Source organism: Diabrotica virgifera, chromosome 9, assembly GCF_917563875.1.
Source record: "Diabrotica virgifera virgifera chromosome 9, PGI_DIABVI_V3a".
In the NCBI taxonomy this organism is placed as follows: domain Eukaryota; kingdom Metazoa; phylum Arthropoda; class Insecta; order Coleoptera; family Chrysomelidae; genus Diabrotica; species Diabrotica virgifera.
Genome location: NC_065451.1, coordinates 187,717,400 through 187,730,904, shown reverse-complemented (window position 1 = coordinate 187,730,904; position 13,505 = coordinate 187,717,400). Strand labels below are relative to the sequence as shown.

At 34.9% G+C, this 13,505-nt stretch overlaps 1 protein-coding gene across 1 annotated transcript; it reads right to left on the bottom strand.

Annotated features, from left to right (window-relative positions):
- LOC126892592 (perlucin-like) lies at window positions 1-12,713 on the bottom strand. Its single transcript, XM_050662158.1, has 4 exons — window positions 12,480-12,713; window positions 9,028-9,113; window positions 4,055-4,163; window positions 1-410 (listed from the first exon to the last, which is right to left on the bottom strand). The coding sequence occupies exons 1-4, from the start codon at window positions 12,574-12,576 to the stop codon at window positions 106-108; spliced, it is 597 nt and encodes a 198-aa protein (XP_050518115.1). The 5' UTR covers window positions 12,577-12,713; the 3' UTR covers window positions 1-105.
- Between the last annotated feature and the right edge of the window lie 792 nt (window positions 12,714-13,505).

Genomic DNA, 13,505 nt, shown 5'->3' with positions numbered 1-13,505 from the left:
GATTTTAGTACCGAGTCTATATTGACATAAAATCCAAACAGCAAACAATACGCTTATATTCATAAAAAACTACGCTAAAGCATTACTAATGTGTTGGTTTTTAACTTATCTTAAAGTACTAACAGAGCGAGTCAAATTACAAATTAGAGGAATCATTTCTGCCACCGATTTTGTAATTTTCGCCTCACAAAGCACATGAATATTGTCATCTTGATTTTTGTCATTCCACACAAGACCTCTGGTATAGTGGTAATGAACTTCGAGACATTTTTCGTTACCTCCTGCATTATCAGGTTGATTTGGAGACCAGTTAGAATACAGAATTGGACGACCTGTCCTCATCCAGACCCATTTGTTGTCTGGTAATATAGTTCCCGACGTCCAAAACCAATATTCGGCTCCACCACCAACTGAAAATGAAAAAATTAATAATAAAACTGATATAAATACCTTAATGAAAATAAAGATAAACCATTAGATGTGCATATACGTATTTCGGCTATAACTTAGCTTTACTGTTTACCGGGGCACCTGTGTCAGTGCCTCTACGCAGGTGCTCCGATGAGCCAATTAGTCTAAAAGCTAGTGAACCCTCCGACTAACGGTCTTCCTGTAAGGCTAAAAATTTGTATAGTGATAACTCATAGCACACCAAGGCTAAAAACCATGACATGAAAAGTTGACATGAGTTTTTTTAGGTTTTTTAAATCATTCCAAACAGAAAAGATCTTTAGTGATTTTTTCTTAGGTTAATAGTTTTTGTTATATAAGCGATTATAAATTTTTAAAATTGCGAAATCGGCTATTTTAAGCCTAAATCGGACATTTAACTAAAAATTTCAATATTGCCAAGGTAAATAGATATTCTTTAAACATTTATTGATGAAATCCCGAAGAGTTTTTTTGCAATACAATATCGAAAACCCCTTTGTTTTTTAATTGCTAATCAAGCGGACGCGACACTGTAGTATAAGTGAGGACGTTCGAGTTTGCATAAATTCATTATCTCGAGAATGGGCAAATTTGAAGAGAAATCCTCAGAGAGGTCCATTTTAATTCTTAAATTAGGACTTTTTGGCATAAATATAATACTAGTGACGTCATCCATCTGGGCGTGGTGACGTAATCGATGATTTTTTTAAATGAGAGTAGGGATTGTCTGATAGCTCATTTGAAAGATTATTTAATTCTCTATTCAGTAATATAAACATTAACATAATTATTTACACAGTGTAAACAAAAAATTTTGTATTAAATTAATTTAGACAAAAAGAAGAAAAATATTTTTTATACACCCTGTATAAATAATTATGTTCATGTTTATACTACTGAATAGAGGATTAAGTAACCTTTCAAATTATTACTCTCATTTAAAAAAATCATCGATTACGTCATCACGCCCAGATGGATGACGTCACTAGTATTATATATATGCCAAAAAGTCCCAATTTAGAATAAAAATCGATCTTTCTAACGATTTCTCTTCAAATTTGCCCATTCTCGAGATAATGAATGTATGCAAACTCAAACGTCCGCACTTATACTACAGTGTCGCGCCCGCTTGATTAGCAATTAAAAAACAAAGGAGTTTTCGATATTGTATTGCAAAAAACTCTTCGGGATTTCATCAATCAATGTTTAAAGAATATCGACCTACCTTGGTAACATTGAAATTTTTAGTTAAATGTCCGATTTAGGGTTCAAAATGACCGATTTCGCAATTTTCAACATTTTTAATCGCTTATATAACAAAAACTATTAACCTAAGAAAAAATCACTAAAGACCTTTTCTGTTTAGAATGATTCAAAAAATCTAAAAAAACTTTGTTCGTTGCGAAAAAAATAATTTGAGGAAAAACCCCTAATCTTTCCCTTCGCCTGGCAAGCTTATGCTCTTCAGAATCGCCTGTCATTGTACACATTTCTTCTAAATGACTTACTCAAACACATACTTAAATTTAAACTTTACAGGAGAAAGTTTTTTTTCCCTTAACTATGCACTTTTCGATTCACCTGGTAGATACACGTGCAGGGCTGATGCCTGCCAGGTCATGGTTTTTAGCCTTGGTGTGCTATTGAATTATCACTATACAAATTTCTAGTCCTACAGGAAGACCGTTAGTCGGAGGGTACACTAGCTCTTAGACTATATGTTAAAGCCGAAATTAATATAAGCACATAGTGGAGAACCTGTCCTGTAATCAAATCTGAATCACCTTTCCTTTCATTCTATTTGTATTCACTTTTGTGGTTATAAATGGAACTAGTTCGCTATACATTGTTATCACGGTGATTTTACACTGTTTTCTAATTTTGACGGCATGTCGACTAACGTAACTATTATCCAGAGACCAATAAAAGACACATAAATTATTAAAACCATAAATAATAGAAAATTGGCTTACTTAGGCCACATTATGCGTAGGGGAGAGTCGGCTATTGGTGCGCACTTAAGGCAAATTCAGTATATTTTACAAACTTGAAACATTTCAGTTTCCAAATTTTTTGAAGATATACTTCAAAGGCTTAGGTATATTGGTAGGGGCCCCATTTAATGAATGGTTGAACAGTAGAAGAGTGAGAGGCGAAATTTCCAATTACCGTAATGCGCACAATTGCCCGACCTATTTGGCTAATGGTGCGCGTATATCGGATAACTGTGCGCAATAACAGAACTTAAAAATGACCTTCGAAAATCTAGCTTATTGAACATAAATATTAAAGTAACAAACAAATATACGGAAAAAGATAGAAACCAAATTACAAATATTTTAAAAAAATGTAAGTATTGCAGAAGTCACAAATATATATCCTTCTGGACTATCCTGTCGTATAGGTACACATTGACAATATATCGAAAACTTGCACCATACCACGTCTTTCGTGCTACCATCACCACAATACACAGAAGTCATTTTGATCTGACACGAGATCGTCCAACTCATTACCATGGCACAGTTCACTTTCTGAAAAAACTTCGGAGCTGTTGTGTTCAAAAATTTTCCTTTTTGTACCTTTTTTCAATTTCGTGGTTTTCTCTTTGCCCCTTTCTCTACTTTGACGGTTGTTTAACGTTTGTTTACGTTTTATGACGCAGTCACAAAACGAAAAAAAATGCATTTATATACCTTGCCAGCTAATGGTGCGCGACACCATTATCTGCCAACCGGTAAAGTATCTACCGACGTTCGTTTGTGTCAGATAGATATGGCAGTTGCTACTACATGGCTCGACAATATAGTTTTTGCAATTTTATTAAATAGGAGATTAGAAACATTGATGCGCACAATTACCCGACGCGCAACATTAGCCGACTGTCTCCTAGTAGTAAATACTGACTTTTACTGACAGTTGATTCTACAAGGCAAGACTGAGGGCAAGAGAGCCCCTGGACGTAGAGATATATCATGGTTGACCAATCTTAGGAAATGGTTTGGTTTAACGTCAACTGATCTATTTCGAGCTGCTGCTGTGAGTAGAATAAGATGGGTCATTTTGATCACCAACATCACTAAAAGATAGAAGTTTGAAGATGAGAGTTTGAAGTTCATGGGGGAAAACCGTCAAAACATCTAACAGACCAGTTTTTCTGATATTTGAAGATGGCGTACCTTACAGAAAATCTGTAAAAAATTATAAATATTGTTTTTGAAAATATCTCCAAAATAAAATAAACGGGCCCTTAATCATCTCCCATAAAAAGTTATACAACTTTATTCGAAAAAAAAAATCATGTTGAGGTTAGGTACACTCAACCTACGGGTTTATGCAAATTGACATGTTTTTGAAAAATCTCTTCTAATTTTTGGAAATTTTTAAATTGATTGCTCCTCACCCAAACCAAAACAAAAAAGAGAAAAATGCCTTTTTGCTGTATGGTAGGGGGAGAGGGGTGTCGGGTTAAACTTGAGCTGAGTTTCATTTTTGAATCACATACCGAGTTTTTTATAGAACGTAAAAACTGAAAAAAAATAATTCTGGGAGTAAGGGCATTTTGCCCATCTTAACGGGGGTACCCTTTCTAAATAAAACTATTTTTCATCTTATTACTTACGGAATTCTCTCATCTGATTATAAATAAAATCGTTTTCTTGACTCGATTCTATACTAGCTAAATCCATATTAAGGGATTTGCAATGCTCCATCGCTTGAAACCAGTTGCCCTAAAAAATGTGCGTTATTAAGTAACATTGACAATTTGTTGATGACTAATTTGGAAAATAAATCCCAAAACAGCTTAACATTTATTTTTAAACTATGGTTGTTTGGCATTTATGTATCATACTAGTAGTCTAAGAGCTGGGAGCGGATTTTGTGCGTGATAAGTAATATGGAAAAACTACCCGGGGATATGTTGAATTAGTTGTGTACATGACTTTCACCAACGGCCGGAAACCAGAGTTGGGTCCGAGGGTAGGTATAAGGGGTCAAAAACGCGGATTTTATTATTTTTTTTATGACGTTCATGTTCGATATAGTGCACCAAAATTTGGGAATAAGTAGGTCATGATGTACCTAAGAAAAATCTCTAGGGTCTCAACGCTGCGTGGCCGACAAAGGGGTGGGGGTGGGGTGAATATAAAAAATATAAGGGTTTTTTTGCGACGTTCTTGATTGAGATAGTGCACCAAAATTTGGGTATAAGTAGACCATGACATAGGTAATTAAAATCCCCAGAGCCGGAAACCAGAGTGGAGAAGGAAGGTAGTTATAAGGGGTCAAAATTCCGTTTTTTATTATTTTTTTTGTGACGCTCATGATAGATATAGCGCGCCAAAATTTGGGAATAAGTAGATCATGACGTAACTAAGTAAAAACTCCAGGAGTGGAACTCTGCGTGGCCGACAAAGGGGAGGGGCAGGGGTGAATATAAAAAAATATAAGGGGTTTTTTGCTACGTTCGTGATTGAGATAGTGCACTAAAATTTGGAAATAAGTAGACCATGACATAAGTAAGTAATATCCCCAGAGGCGGAAACCAGAGTGGCGGACGAGGGTAGTTATAAGGGGTAAAAGTCGCGGTTTTTATTATTTTTTTTTTGTGGCGCTCATGATGGAGATAGTGCACCAAAATTTGGGAGTAAGTAGGTTATCACGTAACTAAGTAAAATCTTCAGGGGCTGAACGCTGCTTGGGGTACAAAGGGGTGGTAGGCAGGGGTGATTATCAAAATATATGGGGGTTTTTTTGCCGTTCTTGATCGAGATAGTGCACCAAAATTTGGGAATATGCAGATCATGACATTACTAAGTAAAATCTACAGGGGCGGAACGCTGCGTGGGGGAAAAATGTTCTGCCAGGTCACAAAAAAATAATACACACTGCGACTTTGACCCCTTAAAACTACCCTCGTCCCCAACTCTGGTTTCCGGCTCGGAGGATTTTACTTAGTTATGTCATGGTCTACTTATTCCCAAATTTTGGTGCACTATCACAATCTAGCACGTCGCAAAAAACCCCTTATATTTTTTATATTCACACCTACCCCCACCCCTGTATCGGCCACGCAGCGTTCCACCCCTGGAGACTGTATTTAGTTACCTCATCACCTACTTATTCCCAAATTTTGGTGCACTATCTCGATCATGAGCGTCACAAAAAAAAATAATAAAAACGGAGATTTTGACCCCGTATAACTACCCTCATGCCCAACTCTGGTTTCCGGCTCGGAGGATTTTACTTAGTTATGTCATGGTCTACTTATTCCCAAATTTTGGTACAATCTCTCAATCACTAACGTTGCAAAAAAACCCCTTATATTTTTTGTATTCACCCCTGCCCCACCCCTTTGTTGGCCACGCAGCGTGCCACCCTGGAGACTTTACTTAGTTACGTCATGACCTACTTATTCCCAAATTTTGATGCACTCTCTCGATCATGAGCGTCACAAAAAAAAATAATAAAAACGGCGAATTTGACCCCTTATAACTACCCTCATCCCCGACTCTGGTTTCCGGCTCTGGGGATTTTACTTAGTAATGTCATGATCTACTTATTTTCAAATTTTGGTCCACTATCTCAATCACGAACGTCGCAAAAAACCCTTTATATTTTTTATATTCACCCCTACCCCCACCCCTTTGTCGGTCACGCAGCGTTCCGCTCCTAGAGATTTTACTTAGTTACGTCATGACCTACTTATTCCCAAATTTTGGTGCACTATCTCGATCATGAGCGTCATAAAAAAAATCTCTCGGCCTCAACTCTGGTTTCCGGTCGTTGGTGAAAGTAATTTACACAACTAATTCAACATATCCCCGTATAGTTTTTCCATATTACTTATCACGCACAAAATCCGCTTCTATCTCTCCGACTATAGTGACGATATTTAATAACAATTGATAATTTTTTTCAATAATAATAGGGGTTGTGTGAAATCTCATTTAAAAGGATTTTCAATCCTCTATTCAAACTAATTAAAATTCTAATTTAAATTATACAAACATAGGAATTGATGATAAGGGCATCCGAATTGTGACAAGATTGTACTGGAATCAGACAGCCAGGGTGAAAGTTGGCAATTCGTCCACAGAGAGCATCGACCTCAGAAAATGTGTGCGACAGGGATGTCTTCTCTCACCTCTCCTTTTCATATTTACTCCGAACGAAGTTTAAAAAAAAAGCAGCGGATGAGGCAAACGAAGGCATAAAAATCAATGGATAATTGACAAAATAATATAAGATATGCGGACGATACAGTCTTACTTGCAAGTAGTACCGATGAACTTCAGTATCTTATGGACAGGGTACAAAGAGCGAGTCAAGAAAGATGACTTAACCTCAACATAAATAAAACAAAATGGATGCTTGTCAGCAAAACTCAAAAACCTGCCAGACAATTGAAAATAAAAAACAAATTAGTTTAACACGTTAACTCGTATATATACCTTGGAACAGTCGTCAACTCGAAATGGGATCAAACAACCGAAATACGATCTAGAATTGAAAGGCGAAAGCAACATTTAACAACATGAGAAATATATTCACCCATTGCGAGATATCTCTCCCACTAAAAATACGGCTGCTAAAATGCTATGTATTTCCAGTCTTGCTGTATGGCGCAGAGGCATGGACAATAACGGAAACATTAATGAGGAAGCTGGAGGCATTCGAAATGTGGATGTACCGACGTATCCTCAAAATATCCTGGACGACTTACATCACTAACGCCAAATAAAAGTTGATTAATAGTAAGCTGAAAATTTGTTAATATCTTAACGGTGTCTAGTCGCACAAACTTTGATGTACGGGAACACTGGAATAGGAAAGTTTTAATTGTGGAACAGTTTAAAAATTTGGAACGTCAGACTACGAAAACGTCCCATGTATTTTTTGTCGGACAGAACTTCCAATTGATTTGTTACCCTTTCATTAAACTCTCATGCAAATATATAACTGCTTTTTATCACCTGTCATAATTCCTGTCATTTGACATGTTCTACGTGTCAGACTTAATAAAATGACCAGTTGGTGATAAACACCAGTCTGATTTTTGCATGAGAGTTTAATGAAAGGGTAACAAATCAATTGGAAGTTCTGTCCGACAAAATACATAGGACATTTTCGTAGTCTGACGTTCCAAATTTTTAACCTGTTCCACAATTAAAACTTCCCCTGTTCCAGTGTTCCCATACATCAAAGTTTGTCCGACTAGGCACCGTTAAGCTATTAACAAATTTTCAGCTTGCTATTAATCAACTTTTTTTTGTACGCGGGATCCAGGCCTATAAATTAAATATTAAAACTGCTAAGCGACAGGTGGGTGGCAGCTTGAACACTGAATTTAAGCGAACAGCAATATTCATTTGTCAAATAAACATTTTTTTATGTTTTCTGAGAGCAGTAAAATGTATTTTGAAATTAATAAATTACATACCTTCTTCTTTTGGTGTCAATTAATTTTTATAATAATAAAAAAAACTTTTTAGACACCCTGTTTAAATAATTATGTTAATGTTTATATTAGTGAATAGAGAATGGAATAACCTTTAAAATGAGCTAGCACACGACCCCTATTCTCATTTAAAAAATATCGATTAGGTAAGTCATCACGCCCAGGTGGATGACGTCACTAGTAATATAATATAATATGCCAAAAAAATCATATTTTAAAATTAAAACCGATTTCTTTCGAGGTTTGTTTAAAAAGTCGCTCTTTTGCGAAATAATGAATTTTTTCCATTTGGTTTTTACACAGTGTATAATATTTCACAAGTAATTTAAAACAGGTACTGGCAACTGTAAAATGTTCAATTTGGTTATGAAATTTCTATATAAAATGACTTGATTAAATTTTACTCCAACTCTCTGGCAAGTCAATTTATAACAAAATAATTTTGTACAGAACTTCTAAATCTCGTATGGAGTTTACTATATGGTTGTGAGTTTGTGCCAGGATCTGCAATATAATATATATCCAGCAACTCTAGAATACAATGTGATTGAACACAGTAAGTTAGGTGGTTAAATGAAATAATAAAGAAAAGTAAAAAAATTAAAAATAGGGGGTTAAGAATTTGGAAAGATAAGACATCAAATACCAGGGAGTGTCAACCAGTTAAACTGGAGAAAAATGCCAGAAGTAACAGAAAAAATATTAGAAGAGAATAAAACGAATAAAATATTACTTAAAACCAAAATATTGATTTAAAAACAAAGATGAACATATACAGGGTGTTTTATGGTGTTTCATTGGGAAGCCGAAATACATAAATGGTGAATAAAGGTCACTGAAGCAGTTCTAGATCCGCCATTCTAGATCCGTTCTATAGGCACTACATTTATTTTCCCACCGACTTTTTAACCGAGTTACAGGGTGTTTGATCCAGTTTAATTATTTATCATATATTATTTACAGTTTTAAAATCTTTTTCTCCAGTTTACATACGGTGTATACTAGTAGCATGGTGAGTAGCTAATAGCTAGTAGTCTATGTAGCGGAGTTTTTTAATGTACATACCTAATTTTTTGAAAAAGAAATGCCACCAATATAATCTGAATCTGAAGTATCACAGATTATGTACTTACTTTAAATGTATATCCAAAATAATATAAAGTATTTCCGTCCTTCTTAAGTGCAAGAGCTGGAGCCACAGATTGTGCTATACCTGTGTCTAAAATATTAAACGTTTTACTTAGTGAGATAAAGTTTGATACATATTTTTAAAAATTAATTGTATATACAAAAGAAAAAACAGAATATGCCAAAACAATATTGAAAAAAAAATGAGTGGATAATATCTACAAAAAAACGTAGACCTGATGGAAGTTTAACGGAAATTTAAAAATAGAAATGTTTAACGAATGACACCAAACACGACCTCCTAGCCACACCCCCTATAGTGGTGAGGGGGTAAATCTAAAATAGAAATCCTCATTTTTTTATTGCAGATTTGGATTATTTGAAAAAATAAATAAATTTGAACATTTTTTCCCATTTTTGGCAGATGTGGTTTATAATATGGTACAACTAGACCCAAACCCAGACATCCAAAGTGAAAGTTATCCTCCAACAATAAATTGTTCTATATTATGGTTCACATAATGTTCAGTCAAAAGTTACACCATTTTGAGCGTCGGGTTTGGGGGAGAAATCAGTAAATTCGTAGTTTTGTAAGTTTTTTGTCAATATTTCTAAAACTATGCGGTTTAGCATGAACAACCTTTTATACAAAAATGTTCTATATTAAATTTTAAATAAAAAAGGTTCCATGCATAATCCTTCCAAAATGAACGGTTCCAAAGTTACGGAGGTAGTGTATTATATTATAATAGTGTAATTGGTCCAAAAAAATACGTAAACCAAACATCCAAAGTAAAAGTTTTCCTCCAACACCAAATTGTTCTATATGGTCCACATATTGTTCAGTAAAAAGTTACACCATTTTGAGACTCCGGTTTGGAGGGGAGATGGGGAAGAAGTCGGTAAATTAGTAGTTTTCTTACGTTTTTCGTCAATATTTCTAAAACTATGCTTTAGCGTAAACAATGTTCTATACAAAAATGATCTACATAAAATTTAAAACAAAAGAGGTCCTACACATAATTGTTATAAAATCAACGGTTCCGTAGTTACGGAGGGTGAAAATGGTGGTTTTCGATACTTTTTATTTTTCTTGGGCAATTTATAATTTTATTATGGATGAAAGAAATTTGAAACAGGATTGTGTTTTGTACCTAAATAAAATTTACTATTTCAGTGGCCGATGGTATGTTAGTGATTAGCCCTTGAAGAAACGTCAAACTCATCACCCAAAATCATCATCAATTGCTCAAAAAATATAAAAAGTATCGAAAACCTCCACTTTTCACCCTCCGTAACTCTGGAACCGTTGATTTTATTTATGTATCGGACCTTTTCTGTTTTAAATTGTAAATAGAACATTTTTGTATAGAACATTGTTTACGCTAAAGCATAGTTTTAGAAATATTGACGAAAAACGTAAAAAAATCTACTAATTTACCGACTTCTCTCCCATCTCCCCCCAAACCGGATGCTCAAAATGGTGGTAACTTTTTACTGAACAATATGTGGACCATATAGAACAGTTTGGTGTTGGAGGAAAACTTTTACTTTGGATGTCTGGGTTAGGCCTTTTTTTGGACTAATTATACTATACTACCTCCGTAACTTTGGAACCGTTCATTTTAGAAGGATTATGCATAGGAACTTTTTTATTTATTTAATGTAGAACATTTTTGTATAGATAGTTGTTCATGCTAAACCGCATAATTTTAGAAATGTTGACGAAAAACGTAAAAAACTATAAATTTACCGATTTTTCATCCGTCTCCCTCCCCCCCAAACTCGACGCGCCCTTTTTTCTGAACATTATGTGGACCATATAGAAAAATTTGGTGTTGGAGGATAACTTTCACTTTGGATGTCTAGGTTATGCCATCTTTTGGATCATTGTATCATACTAATAGTCGGAAAAAACGATTTATTCTCATACCATAGGTAAATTTTAATTATAGAAATGGTTCTTATATTTTTTTTGCCACAGTACCGAATCCAGGACTCCTATCATATGTTTTCCCTTTACTATCCTTTCTTTAACATTTTCTTCGTTTCATCCTGTACTAGTAAGTTTTATTCCCAGATATAATATGTATTCATTGTAGCTTGTAATTGTCTCTTGCTCTAGGTTCAGGTTCTCCGTTTCTTCCCTTCCTACGCATAGATATTTTGCTTTTTTTGGTATTTACCTCCAGACCCCATTTTCTATATTCCTATATTAGTTTCATATTTTAAAAAATCAGAAAATAGCAGGGGAACGATCAGAAGAATTTAATTGAAATAGAGGTATTATACCATAGATTACAACCGGTAACAATAGAGTCCTTAATGTATGCGGACGACATAGTACTAATAGCAGATTCCCAGAACAAAATGCAGAAACTAAAGGATATATGGGTAGAGTAAATAGAAGAGCTAATAATGGAGATAAACGAGGAAAAAAGTAAGATATGTAATGATAATCAACGGCAAAGAAGATAATGAAGTAAAGATAAAATGCAAAAACTCAGAAATGGAACTAGTTACAACTTACGAATACCTGGGAAGTATCATTACTAACGACGGAAAAATAGACTGGGAAATAACAAATAGAGCAAAGAAACGAAACAAGTTACACTATGCCTTAGCCCCAATACTGTGGAAAAAATAACTCGCAAGAGAGACAGAAATAAACAAATATAACACAAGAGTGATACCGACTACCGACTGTACTCTACGCAAGTGAAAACTGGACAATTCTGGAAAAACATGAGAGCAGAATAAATGCAATTGAGATGAGACATTTAAGAAGGATAGTTGGAAAGACAAGATGGGATAGATTAAGCAACGAGACTATTAGGAGAATGGTCAACCAATAACCAATAATGAATAAACTAAAAAAAAAGACAAATGAATTGGTATGGGTATTTGATGAGGATGCAACCCAACAGAATTACTAGAAGAATCCACGAAGCAAGGAACATTGCAAAAAGAAAAAGAGGCAGACCAAGAAAAAAAAGTCGATACAGCAAATAGTAGAGGCGGAAAAACTTAAAGGAAAATCACTCGAGGAATTAAAAGTTATGGCGGAAAACAGAAAAAAGAATGAAAGAGATGGGTAAATGTAAATTAAAATAGCGATCCCAAATCCGACACCCTGATAGGGTACAAGGAAGGGGAGAAAGAAAGAAAGAAAGAAAGAAAGAAAGAAAAATTCAGAAAAAAGACGAATTACAACTTGTTTATAAATAGATACATAATATATCTTGGGCAAGAAGTCATTAGAGGCAAGGACAATCAAACGATGGGCAGCTTATGGAGCTTTCAAAAGCGTATTTAAAGCGTTGCAGAGAGAGCTTGCAGATTGAAATAAATACCATGGGCTGGTCATGTGAAGCATAAAGGATCGAAGGTCGATACACAAGTACTTTTATAAACTTATTACAGAGAAGGAAATACTGTTTATAATTTTTTTACTTACCTCTCGTTATCACATAATGGAGAGATTCTGCACTATTCATCTCAACATTGAATAAGATCGCAAATAATGCAACTAGAATTATTTTTTGTTTTGTCATGCTGCTTAACTATGTTCGCGTACGAAATTTACTAAAAATATTGTGCATACATGCATCACCCTTTTATAGTTTACCTTTTACAGATAACTTTGTTAGTATACAGAAAGATCCCGTGTTTGTATTCTTAACGGAATTGCTGCTTGTCGAAAGATAAGATTTAGTTGTATTGATAGAAAGGTATTCATTCCTTGCAGAAATATCACTTAAATTTTCTGATAGTTGGATAATCATGGTCGTATACGAAGGCCCATCATTTTTAAGGAATCTAAAAAATGTCACTATTTTTTATTATACAAGCTCTTTGAATAGAAATTATTTTTTCTGAGAAGGAAAGGAAACAGGCAAAAAAATAGGCTCTCAAAATAGAGCACAATGGACAAAAATGAGGAAGGCCTATGTCCAGCAGTGGACGCAAAGGGCTGGATGATGATGAAAGGAAACAGGACGTGCGAAGCAGGATGAAGGTTGAAGATGTAATTGGAAGAATTGCGCAAATGAAATGGAACTGGGTAGGAGACGTGGCACAACAAAACAATGACATGTGGACGAGAAACATTCTACATTAGAGAACACGCGAACACAGTCGTAGTAGAGGAATTCCACAAAAGCGATGGCTAGACGACATCAAAACCAAAGTGGGAAGAAACTGGCACCAAATAGCACAAAACAGAAAAGTGGGGAGCTCACGGGGATACCTTTGTCCAGCAGTGGATGCAAACAGTCTGAAGAAGAACAAGAAAGGAAATAACGATAGCTAATAAAAAGGGAAAGTCCAGTAGTTGGTTGTGTACTGTACATTAAAAAATTAATAGTACATATTTTTTTTTAGACCTTATTTAGTCCGTTCTTTAACGGTAAAATATTGCAAAACCTCTAAATTTTAAAGAACCGCTTGGATTGACATGAAATTTGGCATACACATAGCTAAC